A 14,427-nucleotide genomic window follows, 5' to 3' on the forward strand; every position below is an offset into this window, starting at 1 on the left:
AAATTGATAAAGTATAGCATAAGGAATATATTCAGTGTACTGTAATAATATCAGATGGGGACTAGATTTATCAGAGTGATCACTTCATAAGTTATAGAAATGTGTAATCACTATATGTATCCCTGAAACTAATATAATATTGTATGCCAACTGTAACTGGAAATTTTTTAAATTATTTTTTTAATTTATCAAGAAATTATTGACTACCTGCTATATGGAGAGCAGCATGTCAGGTACTGGGATGCAAGTAAAGAAAAACCTGGCTTCATGGAGTTCGCAGGTGATGATCATTAAGTGTACCAGTGTTTAGAATATATCCATTGGATGACTGAAGGATAATTAGGTGACAGCAGGAGCCCAGAAGACAGAGCTCTACCCTAGTCCCTGTTCTGGGGCTTCCTGTTCTGGGAGTTGGCAGTTGAGCTAGATAGATTCTGAAGGGTCAGAAGGAGTTAGCACTGACAGAGGGGTGGGGTGGGGAATGCTGGGCAGCAGATATCTGGATCTTCATCCTCAGGCTAGTTTCTCCATGTTCTGTTTGAGAATAACTCTGTTTGCTAAAGAATCCAGAAGCAGAATGGTGGTTTAGTCCCTCATTAGGCCTATTTTTTGGATAGATGTCCAATGTCTTCTCTTTTTGTGTTCTGGCACTAAAATAGCTTTTAAAAAGGTTCTAACCTCTTCCATGATAAAACCACCAAGAATGCAAGACAATCAAAATCAAAACCAAGTACCAAAAAGGCTGCTTAAATTGTTCTTCCTGTCACTGCTTCCTTTTGGAGGGGAAAAAAAACGAGTAGATCAAAGTGAAATTAAATGCATGGAAATAACCCCAGGTAGATTGTTAAGAATACACTGTGGCCTCTTACCTCCTGGATTGTAGCCTTGTCTTTCTTTTCCAATTCTCCCCTACACCACAGCACACACATCCTCAGTCTCAGACGTATTTGCTACTATCCCCTCACCTCCCATCCTGTCCAGAGGTTTCTCTCTAGTTTCACTTCTGTGAAACTCATTAAAACATTGCCTAACAACAAAATTGTTAATGCTCAAATAAAGACTTAGGATATAAATTATTCCAGATATATATGACTTTCTAGAGAGACTAAAGTTCTTCAAGAATCCAATGAATATGGCTATAATACCCTCTTAGATCATAACACGTTAGTAGTCATTCTTCTGACCCATTAATTATTAAACCAACCCAGCATATATTTCTCACCTCATTTACCTTCCCAAAACATCCAGCCCAATAAGTACAACTTGAATCAGGCATCATTGTATAAGATGAAAGGTAAACAAAGAAAGTGACATATAGGCAGCTGGGAAATGCAGACTTGTGAGCAGAGATTTTTTTTTATATTCTTCTTGGAATGATAGGGGCAGATGCAAAATATATAGATGTAGTTTTTGTCTTTGTTTTTTATTTTTTTTGTAGAGTTGAGGGAGATATTGTAAATGAAGTGCCTGGCCTTTTGTGGCCTTTCACAGTACATCATTCACTCTTTAAAGTTATCTCACGGGCAGCTGCTTTTCATGTTGCTGCATGGTCTGAAAGGAAATTACCACCGTCTTTGAAAAGAGAAGTCTCCAGTCCCCCATGGAGAATGTGCATGGGCGGCAAGGTTGGAACTGATTGACTCTGGGGCTCTTAGGGTCTCTACATCTTGGAGGGGCTTTTGATTTGCTGACCCGCAGGTGGAAAGGAAGGAGGAAGGGTGGTGCTTCACTCTTTGGTGTTTTCTGACCCAGTAGATGTCACATAGCCCTTTCTCTAGTGTCCTGTAGAGAGCTGGGACAATTCAACCTTCTTTTTTTTCCCCCTCACATTAATAGTCTTTTTTTTTTCCCAGCTTTATTGAAATATAATAGACAGTTGTTTATATTTACATTGTACAATTCAATGAATTTTTTGTTATAGTTGGCATACAATATTAGTTTCAGTTGTATAGCATAGTGATTAGAGATCTAACTCAAAGTGATCACCACACTAATTCTAGTACCTGTCTTCTCCCTTATGTATTTATTACATTGTTGACTATTTTCCTTGTTACACTTTATATCTCCATGACTATTTTGTAACTATCCATTTGTACTTCTTAATCCCTTTGCCCTTTTTCACCATCCCCTCAACCCCTCTCCATCTAGTAGCCCTCAAAATATTCTCTGTATATATGAATTTATCTCCATTTTTTTTGTTGTTGTTTATTTTGTTCTGTGGATTCCACATGTATGTGAAATCATGTGGTATTTGTCTTTCTCTATCTGACTTCATTCAGTGCAATACCCTCTAGGTCTATCAAGGCAGTATCTTTTTCCATCTTCTTCCTTTTACTCTGTGTGCATCTTTTAATCTGAAGTAGTCTCTTGTAGACAGCATATGTAGGAGTCTTGTTTTATTATCCATTCAGCCACCCTCTCTTTGGTTGGAGGACTACTTTTCCATTTGAGATATTCGTTGATAGAATTGTAGTTATTACCAGTCTTTATTCATGTTTTCGATACATATTTTTTTTTCTTAAGTTCCTCCAACATTTCCTGTAATACCGGGTTGGTGTTGTTGAATTCCTTTAGCTTATTTTTGTCTGGGAAGCTCTTTATCTGCCCTTCAACTCTAAATGATAGCTTTGCTGGATAAAGTATTCTTGGTTGTAGATCCTGAGTTTTCATCACTTTAAATATTTCCTGCCAATCCATTCTGTCCTGCAAAGTTTCTGTTGAGAAATCAGCTGCCAATCTTATGGGAGCTCCCTTGTAGGTAATTAACTGCTTTTCTCTCTTTTCTCTCTTTTTTTCTCTCTTAACTGCTTTTAAGATTCTCTTTGTATTTACCTTTGGCATTTTAATTATAATGTGTCATGGTGTGGGCCTCTTTGGGTTCATCTTTTTTGGGACTCTCAGCTTCTTGGGGGTGTATGTCTAATTCCTTCACCAGGTTAGGGAAGTTTTCTATCATTATTTCTTCAAATAGTTTTTCAACTTATTGTTCTCCCTCTTCTCCTTAAGGTATCCCTATGACACGGAGGTTTTTGCATTTAATTTTGTCCCATAGGCTCCTGAAATTATTATGATAGTCTTGGCTTCTATTTTCTTGCCATTCTGATTGTCTTCGGCTTCCCTATCCTCTTTATCAGTGGTTCGATCCTCTTCTTCATTTACTCTATTAATTCCAATATATTCTTCATATCAGATAATGTGTTCTTCACCTCTGACTGGTTCTCTTTTATAATTTCCATTTTTATGTTTTTTATCTCTTTAAGTTCTCACTGAGTTCATCTACTCTTCCCCTAAGTTCATTGACCATCTTTATAACCAGTGTTTTTGAATTCTACATGTGTTACATTGCTTGCCTCTATTTTTCCTGGATCTCTCTTCTGTTCTTTCAGACGGTTTCTGCTTCTTTGTCTTCCCATTTTGGCTGTCTTTCTGTGGCTATTTCTATTTACAAAGCAAAGCTCCTAAGTCTTCCTGTCTTACTAGTGTGGCTTTGTGTAGTAGGTATTCAGCGGCACAGTCCTGAGAGGGGTTCAGTTGCAGGCCAACTTTAGCCCCAGGCTGTGTCCCTCTGAGGCACCTGTTAAGATTAAGCAAGCAATCCACAGACGCTATACTTATAGTTGCCTCAAGAGGCCATGCCAGAAACTGAGGTCAGCTGCCACCAGTGTGGGTCTTAGATCTGCTCAGTCAGGGACACAGGACTCGCCAAGGACACGACTGGATGTGGCTTGAGTAGGGCCACGAGTTGGGAGAGGCGGAGTTTCAGGGACTCCTCTGGGCGGAGCGGCCTCTGTTACCCAGTTCAATGACGTCTCAGCTATGGTGGCACTGTGTCCGCACACTGGGAGTGTGGAGGGCTCAACAGAGGAACCACAGATACCACCAGCATTTCTGCCTGGGAGAAAGCCTTGCCTCTGGTCCTCGCTCTGACAACTCAGTATCCCCTTGTAAGTCCCTGGTGCTCCCCATGCAGGCAACCAGGCGCTAGTGCTCAGAGCCAGCAAGTCTGTCATCATGAAAGTCCAGTCATGGACACGGCCCCTTTAAGAGATACCTGCAGCTGCTGGCTTGCCGCTGCCGTAGAGATACCTACAGCTGCTGGCTTGCCTCTGTCCCATTCAACCACTTGGACCAGGCAGCCTCACATCTTCACCCCCTCCTACCTTCTACCATTGCAGATTGATGTCTTATTTCTCTCCCTAGTTGTAGTGCTTTTGTTCATCTAGATCCCCAGATGACTCTGCTTGCTGTTTGTTCTGTGTTTCCATCTCAACTTTGTTGTGGTCGCAAGAGGGGATGAGTGAAGCTTCTATCATTTATGCCATTTTGCCTGGTCTCTATAAATGTGGATTTTTAAAATAGAGTGTTAATTTTTGTTAAAATGACATTTGACACAATCAAAAAGCCAAAACTTATCTTGGTTCAAAGTATATTCATAAGATGGCCTTTGGTAAAGTAATAGATATCTTAATATTTTTATTTGGTTTTATTTTCCTTTTGGAACCAGGTTATTCAGAGAATATTCTACACAGTCAACAGATCTTGGAGTGGAAAAATTACTTCAACAGAGATAAGAAAAAGCAACTTTTTGCAAGTATGCCTCTCATTGGAATTCATATATAAGGAGCAATTTAAATAATACTCTTCACTTAACAAATATTGGAGTGCTTATTGTATGCAAAGCTCTGTCAGTACTTCAGTCATTAAGCATTTTATCAGATACCTAAGATGGGGGAACAAAGGTGAATAACAAGGGATTTTCGCATCAAGGCATGCATTATAGAGCAAACAGGGAAAGTGTACAACCACACCTGACTTGAAAAATTCCACAGAAATGTATAATAAATGTGCAGAGAAGTCTTTACAAAAGGACTGGCATGTGATCTTGACCTTGAAGATATCAGGAGTTTAACAAGATAAAAAATCAGAAGAAAAGGGAATTCCAGATAGAAGCAGCAGCATAAGCAAAGGCCCAGAAGCATGAAAAGTGTCATGCAGAACAGTCTTAAATGACTAAAGGCTCCACAGAGACAGCGACCAGTGATAAGGCCTGAGGGGTGACATGGGCCAGGTTGGAAAGGGCCTTGCATAGGTAAAAGGAATTTCCACTTGATCCTTTCAGCAGTGACTCTGTTCAGCTCCTGCTGGAGAAAAGTACTAAAAATTCCTTTTTAAGAAAGAACTTTCATTCAATTATTTTATTTTATAAGAATATATTGACCACTAGTGGGAGCCTTTTACTGATAATCTTCATGCTGATTGTTCAAGCTTCTATATTAACCTAAAAGAAGTACAATTATTCACATTTGACAGGAAGTGAAATATTTTAAATGAATTATACCAAGTGAAGTTTAGGCTAATAAGACAACCTTATTTACCCTTAATTTTTCCTGTCTTTATCTGAGACAAAGTAAGGAAGACTTGGCAAAATTAGCAGCCCATAATAGGTATATAAACTTATTTCATTCTAAAACAAACAGTAATATCACAGTCATTATTAATAATTATTGAACACCTGGTACCTGCTTGGTCTCTCAGTTGATAATATGGGATGGGTTGAGATAGCAATAATTCCATAAAAGAGGCCTTCACCTTAAGAATGATAATTTCTCACATTCCTGAAGCACATTAGAGTGTGTATTTTCTGGATTATTATTATGATTCATATTGTTTTTACTGATGATAAAATTTGCAGTCCGAATGTGACTGAATAACTTGGATAAGCTCAAACAGCAAATAAGTGGCTGAACTGGAAATAGAACTCAAGTGTTGTGCTTCCTAGAGCATGGTTGATTTTCCCCTGTCTTCTTCCCTGCTCTTCTCCTTAGTCTTTCTCTTAGTACATGAATATATAGTTATAAAACATTCAAATAACATGAACATATCTAGAATAATAATCTGAAGTCTTTATCTCTTCATCCTGTCATTTCACTCCCTTTTCTAGAGGGAACCTATTTTATCTGTGCTTTTATTCTCTTATATATGTATGCATGCAGTATATAGTTTTGTTTTGTATTTTTTAATATATGAGACCAAACAAATTATTTTGTTGACATTTTTTTCCTTAATATGTCCTGATGTTCTTTTCATTCCTATTCAAATAAATCTATCTCATTCTTTTAACTACTGCATAATATATGGCATGGCTATACCATCTATAATTATATATTATTCTGTTGATGATGTTCAAGTTGTTTTCATAATTTCCCTGTTACAATGATGCCATGGGCACCCTTGTACTTTCTTCTTGTAAGAATTTCTCTAGAATAGATTATTGGAGGAGAAATCCTGGATCAAATGGTATGTGCATTTTCGGTTTGATAGATCCTGCCAAGTTACCCTCCTAAAAGCCTGTAATACTTTATACTTGTACTTACATACTCACCAGCAACAGAAGTTATCCATCTTTTTTATTTTATGAAAATGAAAGCTCCTTGCTTCTCAAACTTTGTTTTATTGTACATATTCTACTTTATACACATTAAAGAGCATTTAATAAAACAAAACAAAACACTTCAAGCAAGTTTGGAAAACAAGAAAAATCATATTTTATCACTAATACAACTAATATCATTTTTGTATGTGTTATTCTAGTCTCATGCATATGCATATTTGGAATTTAGGATTTTACATAGTTTTTAATGTGTACAATCTTGTGTTCTCTATTTTGCACCTAACCACATCATGGTTTTCCTTTATCTCTACATAAATTTTATAATTTTTACTGGCTGCATAATCTTCCATTGGGTAGATTTCCTTTAATAACTTATATTGTTTTCATTTTGCCAAAGCATTTTGGTGTCCCAGCATTTACATTTTAGAAAATATTTTTTATCAAAGTTAATACATTCGCATTATGAAATAGTCACCTTTGTCCCTTCGTGTTTTTTACCTTGAATTCCATTTTATTTTTCAATAATATTGACACGTTTTATTTCTGTTAAAATTTACCTACTATATGTTTAGTTAATATATGTTTGTCCATCTTTTGTTTTTTAACATTTCCTTTAAATTTTATTTTAGACTTATCTTTTCTGGACAGCATATACCTAGATCTGTTTTGGAGTTTGATTTTCATAATCTGAAAATCTTTTAATAGGGAGATTTAACTCATTTATGTTTATTGTGATCGTTGATATATCTGATATTATTTTTGTCATTTCATTTTGTTTTTCCTATTTCCTAAGTTTTCTTATGGTTTGTTTTAGCTTTCTTTCTGAATCTTTTATTTCTAAAAATGTCTTCATTTACTTGCCCACTTACATGATAATTTGGCTGATGATAAGAATTCTAGTTTGAAAATCATTATATCTGGTCTTTTCCCTAGGGGTGCAGGATACACAATAAGTCAGAAGAGACCTAGGGTTACTTCTAGCTCAGGGCCCTGCAGCTTCACCCCCCCCCATGTTTCTATGCAAGGCTACCACATGTCTTTACAATGGTATACATAAGTCACCTTTACAGTAAACTTCATTTCATTATGAAACCAAACACAGTATGTGGATGGTCACTCTTCATAATAGAATAGATGCTCACTATTCATTACCTTGAAAAGTTAAAAGTGATGTCATGTCAGTTTAGGGCCATGTAATAAGCCTGTTGTCTAACTGTTCTGCGCTTGCTAGTTTGGAGTCCTCTAATAGGCTGCAGTCCCCTTGGTGATGGTTCCTCCCTTTTCCTGTTTTAAGTCCTCTCCTTCATCTAACCCTTTGCTAAGCAGATTACAGAGCTCATAAATGCTTATAGATTGATCAGTTATTTAAAAGGAGGATGAGGTTGCCTATTGAAGTTCCTGATTTGATACCAAAACCAAAATTTTTAATTCAATTTAAAATAAAATTTTACTAGATTCCATATAATGGCCAAAGCTGGGTTTTCATGATTTTAAAATAAATTTCCTTCTATTCATACCATTTCAGACTCTAGCCCTTTTGGAAGAAGAGGAAGATATAAACCAAATCACAGACTACTTCTCCTATGAACATTTTTATGTTATTTATTGTAAATTTTGGGAGCTAGATAATGATCATGACCTCTGCATCAGCCAGGCCGATCTGTCTCGATACAATGACCAGGGTGAGTGTTTCTAAAGATGATAAGACTTAACTATTTTAAAGAAGACAAGAGTTATATAAATTGTCCCTACTCATTATGGGGAATTCCCATTTATTAAATTCTTTACCAAATCAGGTCCTCTTTAAAGGATTTTAAAGTGAGAATTTTAAGTGAGAATGGGTGAAGATACTAATTTTTTATTTAGAAGCCCGGTATAGGAGAAGGGGTTAGGTGGTAAGTAAGCAATTATAGTCTTAGTTTTGATGAACTGGCAAGTCTTTATAGTGATATTTTTCTGATGATGAATCAAATAAATTCAGATTCACACCTATGTGAAATTCATCTGAAAGAGAATGTGTTTACATCTTTATAAATTTCCTATTTTAAAGTATTTATACACAGCCAAGGATGAAAATAATGTTTCTTACATGACAGTGTTTACAAGGACTTATAAAAATATACTTTTCAGAATTTAGTTCCAGAAGATATTTTCCTTGTGTGCTTTCTTTTGTCAGAAAACAAAAAAATTACATATTACATGTTATTACCCTTTTTGCTTCATTTTTACCAGTAGTAGACTTAGAACCTCTTACCTGCTGATGTGATATTTTTAACCATGCACCAAGATAGACTGATTCATTCATTCTTCTCTCGTAAGACTGCCCGTGTTCTATTCGTAAATGTCTTCTCAGGCACTTTTGATTTTTTTAAAATCAGACTTAGCCTTCTAGATGTAGCAGAGTACAAATCTTAAATAAATGTATTGAATTTCACTCAGATATTTGACATATCTGAGACTACTAGTATACCTCTTAAGAAAAGGTTTATTCTATATGATGTTGAGTCTCATAGAACTTTCATATTTAAAAAACAAGGGTCTACTTTTCAAAATTTTAGGTGCCAACCAGGCTTCAAGAGGAAATACTCAAATGTACTTATTTGTTAAGCATTTTAGTACTATATCCTCCTTTCTTCAAGTACTCATAACTTTCTTGTCACCAAAATAGCATAAAGATAGAGATATTCAAAGGAGTATTGGGTCAGCTTTATTAGCTGTGCACTTTCTAAATACCACTGGCCAGATCATCTGTATATAATCCAGCTTCCAGAGATCATGTGAAAACCCTATGGGCTCCAAAGTACCGTCTCTGAATGATACAACAATAATTCTCATTAAGTACCAAAATATTGTATATCCATACATAGCAACTCATTAGAGGTATGTTAAAGGGGTGAAATCCAGAAAAGCAGGCATCTAGGCCTGCATAAGGAAGGGGCCTCTGAAACCCTACAAAATTGCCCACCCACCAACCGATTCTTAATAGGAGAACATAATCTTCAGTTTTAGGAGGCTAAACCTTCCAAATCTTAAAAGACTTTCGAAAAGACTTCAATATTGGAATTAAATATTCTTGCCTTTCCTATACAGCCCTCTTTTTTTCTATCTAGTACAAATTATTAACCCCATAAAAAAATGCTCAACAAAGTTTAGAGGGTCCTTATATAAGCTTTGGTATGTGGCCAGACACAGCTGTACTGACACCCACATTCCCAACATTCTTCAGCCAAACTAATTGACCTGTTTTGTTGACTATATCAAACTTTATGCAGAAGAGTTAGTGTTGATAGCTCTAACGCTAGTGACCTTATCACTGGTTCTGAAATTTTAGTGTGTATGCCATTGTCTGGGGCACTTGTTAAAAAAAGATTCCTGTCCTCACCACATCCCTAGGTCTGAGATCCACTGTGATATTCTTTTCTTTAAAATTAATGCCTTTGTTTATTTTGAACCCATAATGAGAAGGTACATTGCTATAGATTCTTTAGGATCTATCATGAAAAGTAGCATACTATCTTAAGATATAATTGTCTCTCTCTTTGAATAAAACTGATGGAATTTCTAAAAATTATACATTATATCGTGTGATATTCTGGACTTTTATAGAATAAGAATATAAGAAATGTTTGTTTTTGTTACGTTTTGGTATCTTTTGTAAAATTCTACTTGAAAGCATTCTCCATTGTTTTACTCAGTGTTATTAGGAGCTGACTATCAGTACCCCTTTGAATGCTTGGATAAAATTTGTCTTGTTTTAGTGGAAAAATTGTCTTATTTGATAACAAGATCAATACAACTTCAATACATTTTTGTCTTAGTTGTCAGGATGTTCAGAACTAACTTGGAACTTAACTATGTTAATACATCCCAGCTATCAGGCACATCTATTCGCCTGTTCTTTTTTAAATGATTGATTGAGCCACCTCAAATTCCTACTTTCAAAAAGTGTTAATTATACATAAGTAAAAATTTAAATACTCATATTCTCATCACAGAAGATTATTATGTTTCTAGTTTGTAGCTACTGAAAATAAATTTGCCAAAAGTACTGCCTTTCTGGAGCATATTTCTAACTAGCTTTGTACTTTCTTATTTACATTTAGCTTTGTCAAACAGAATTATTGAAAGGATATTCTCTGGGGCAGTAACAAGGTAAGAAAAAGCATCTGAATTTAAAAATGAACTACAAATAAAATTGTAACAATTGCATTTTAGTAAGGTTTTTGCATAATTTGGCAGTGCCGTAAGTCAGATAATAACCTACACTATATATACAGTGATGACGGCTTCATTACAAGGCAGTAGTAATTCTTTAATATATGAGCATTGGTCCTTTAGTACAGGTAACAGTATTTGATCCCAGTGAGTATTTGCATTTAAAATAGAAACCAGATTTATTTCTTCATATATACAAATGTCTTCTGGTTTTAGCCTCTAGGCCTTTGAAAACAAGACAGACCATGGAAGGAGTTGCCCTTAATGAGGTTTTCAGCATTCTCATTTTTTTTTAAAGTTTAACTTAATTTCCAAAGAAAAATATTATTTTATTTCTTTGTCTATCATCCTACTAAATTTATCTGAGAAAATTTTATCTCAGGAAAAATTTATCTCAGGAAATTTTAAAGCCATGTTTTTGTTTTTGTTTTCAGGGGAAAAACAGTACAGAAAGAGGGAAGAATGAGTTATGCAGATTTTGTTTGGTTTTTGATCTCTGAGGAAGACAGAAGGAACCCCACCAGGTATGACTAAGTTTCCTTTGCCAGGATGTTAAAACACATGAACAAAGCTTGGAACCCTAGCTCGAACTAGGGGTACCAAGATGGATTAGAGTTAGTCTTTGCCTCTGACACTGAATTCAGAGTCTCACAGCATATCAAGAAAAATGCTGTTACCCCCCCAAAACAAAGTCTTTCCTATGCCAGGTCTGTCAGGATTAGATACAGAAAATGTTTTTGGATAGATTGTTCTTTGTGGACAAGCTCTTGCAATGCTCTTTTGATATTTCATTTAACCACCCTCTGTCCTGGTTTTTTATCACATTCTGCTTCTACCTTAGTCTTCTGACTAGCAAAAACCTCCAAACATTCAGGACTTGGAAACATCAGGAACCTTGAAAAAGGGAGCAAGGTCAAGGTAAAGATAGAGCCAAAAATCAGGAAAGTTTATACAAAGTTTGTTTAAAAGGAACAGTTAATCTCCAGATTATCTCCTCTACCCAGGCAGAAGACTAGTGCTTTATTCCCTGAAGAATGTAAAATAGAGGGCCTTTATACTGGAGAGCACTAGGCACAACTGAAGATATGGGTACCATAGTGAAAATAGATTAAATGAATATATGATACTGAATGCTGAGATGCCCAGTCTTCATTCCTCACTGAGCTTGAACCTCCAGGCAGAGAACTAAAATATGCTTTTCTAGAGAATCTGACCAGCCCAAGAATAAAGACCTTAAGATTTGACATTAGGTCATCCCCAAGGAAACAACCCAGCCAGATCATTGTACAATGAAGCTCAGAGTCAACAAATCCATAGGTTAGAACTTCCAAACAGCTTTTTATCATTTACTCCTAAATATGTGCAAAGAACAAAAGATTACTAAATACCTGAGTAGAACCTATTACACAAAAGATAGAGATGAAATAGAAGAATGGTAGAGAAAGTAACTTTGATGAAACAATTTCAAGAAGAATAAATCTTCAGCAGTAACAAAGACAATTATTGATATCCTCAGAGAGATAAGAGAAATTACAATCACAGAACATAAACAGAATGATACTTTTTTAAAAGGAACATTGAATGAACCAAGAAAAAACTCTGGAAAATCAAAACTATGATAGCAAAAATGAAAAAAAGAATGTTCAGAAGATTAAGCTAAGAAAACATTCCAGAAAAAAGAAAGCAGTGGAAAATAGAGACAAGATATGAAAATTAGAGAACCAGTTTAAAAAGTCCAATGTAACTGGAAACTGAAATATGACTTAAGCCATATATGTATGTAATTTTTTAATTTAGCCATAACAGAGTGATGTCAGCCAGATGGTGGAATATAAGTTTCCATTGCTCATGCCATTGCAAAAACATCAATTTGAACAAATGCCCATGCACAAGAGATAAAGATTCCATGTGAAAGATTGTAGCACCTGGGTAACAGAAATAAGATGCACTGAAGAGAACAGAATGAAAAAAAATCTCACTTTACCTGTGTTAACCCATCTTCTAAGCCCAGGCAGCTCAGCATGGAGAGAGACACCCTCCCCATGGTTGAAATGAGCACCCAACTTGGCTGTGGACTTCAGCACTAGGCCTGCTCCAAGCACCAGGTCAGCCCCCATGGCCCTGGGCTCCAGACTTAACCCTGTGGTGCCAGTCCCTGAAACACCAGACTCAGGTAGACTACTGCAAACCCAGACTCACCAGCACCAGTTTGGCTTCTGCAGCCCAGACTCACCCCAGTTCCCAGACCATCACTGGAGCCTCAAATTCTTAAGAGTCTTTTGAAAGCAGCAAGAGAAAACCAACTCATAACATACAAAGGGAACCACTATAAGACTAGCAGTGGATTTCTTAGCAGACAGCTTGCAGACCTAGAAAGAATAGCATGATATAGTGAAAGTGATGAAAGAAAAAACTGCTAACCAAGAATATTCTACCTTACAAGGCTGTCTTTCAGAAGTAGAGATAAAGACTACCAAACAAAATCTGTGAGAGTTCATCACCACTAAACCTGACTTAAAAGAAATGCTATAGAGAGTTTTTCAAGTTGAAAGAAAAGAACACTAACATGAAAACATAATCAGTATAAAACTCATTGTAAAGGTAAAAATATAGTCTAATTTAGAATGCTATAATGGCGGTGCCATGAATCATTTGTAATTTTGGTATAAAAGTAGAGTATTAAAAAACAAATAATTTGATACTGTATTCACAATTTATAAGACATATTAATTGTAACATGAGTAACAAAATGTGGGGAAGAAGTTAAAACAGAGTTTTTGTATGTAGTCAAAGTTAAATTGTTATCAACTTAAACTAGACTGTTATAACTATCAGGTGTTTTAAGTTAGCTTCATGGTAACCATAAAGAAGAAACCTCTAGTACATATACAACAGATAAAAAGAAAGGAATCAAAGTATACAACTGCAAAATGTTATATGACAAAGGAAGTTAGCAAGAAAGGAACGACAGAACTACAAAACAGAAACCAGTGAACAAAATGGCAATATTTAAGTCCTTACCTATAAATAATTACTTTAAATGTAAATGGATCAAAAGCACCAATAAAAAGACATTGAGTGGCTAAATGATTAAAAGCAAGATTCTATAATATGCTGCTTACAAGAGATTTATTTTAACTTTAAGGACACACATAGACTGAAAGTGAAGGAATCGAAAAAAGATATTCCATGCAAATGGTAACCGAAAGAGAGCAGGAGTGGTATCGCTTATATCAGACAAAATAGACTTTAAGTCAAAAACTGTCACAAGATAAAAATAAGGTCATTATATAATAAGAAGTAAATTCATCAAGAGGATGTAGCATTTGTAAATATGTATGTACCCAACAACTGAGCACCTAAATATATAAAGCCCATATTAACAGAACTGATGGGGACAATTGACAGCAATACAATAAATATAGGAAACTTCAGTACCCCACTTGCAACAATGGATAGATCATGTAGATAGAAAATCAATAAGGAAACAGTGGACAGCACTAGACAGCACATGGACCTAGCAGACATACAGAACATTTCATCCAACAGCAACAGGATATACATTCTTTTCAGGCACACAGGCACAGACAGATCTCCAGGATAAATCATATGTTAGGCCACAAAACAAGTCTCAATAAATTAAGAAGTCTGAATTATATCAAGTATCTTTTCCAATGACAATGATGTAGAACTAGAAATTAATAACAGGAGGAAAATTCACAAATATGTGGAAAGTAAAATGCTCCCAAACAACCAGTTAGTCAAAGAAGAAATCAAAATGGAAATCAGAAAGTATCTTGAAACCAACAAAAGTGGAAACA

General features: G+C 35.6%; 1 protein-coding gene across 6 annotated transcripts in view; it reads left to right on the forward strand.

Moving 5' to 3' along the window:
• Positions 1–14,427, forward strand: part of PPP2R3A (protein phosphatase 2 regulatory subunit B''alpha) — a 159,657-nt gene that overhangs the window by 102,999 nt on the left and 42,231 nt on the right. For 5 of the 6 annotated variants that reach the window (XM_023538369.1, XM_011373193.2, XM_023538370.1 and 2 more), the window contains 4 exons: positions 4,505–4,591; positions 7,917–8,073; positions 10,495–10,543; positions 11,041–11,130. In XM_023538369.1, coding sequence (XP_023394137.1) covers positions 4,505–4,591; positions 7,917–8,073; positions 10,495–10,543; positions 11,041–11,130 — 383 coding nt within the window. The remainder of the gene's footprint in view (positions 1–4,504; positions 4,592–7,916; positions 8,074–10,494; positions 10,544–11,040; positions 11,131–14,427) is intronic. The other variant, XM_023538371.1, reaches the window with a different exon arrangement.

Source organism: Pteropus vampyrus, unplaced genomic scaffold, assembly GCF_000151845.1.
Source record: "Pteropus vampyrus isolate Shadow unplaced genomic scaffold, Pvam_2.0 Scaffold220, whole genome shotgun sequence".
Classification (NCBI taxonomy): domain Eukaryota; kingdom Metazoa; phylum Chordata; class Mammalia; order Chiroptera; family Pteropodidae; genus Pteropus; species Pteropus vampyrus.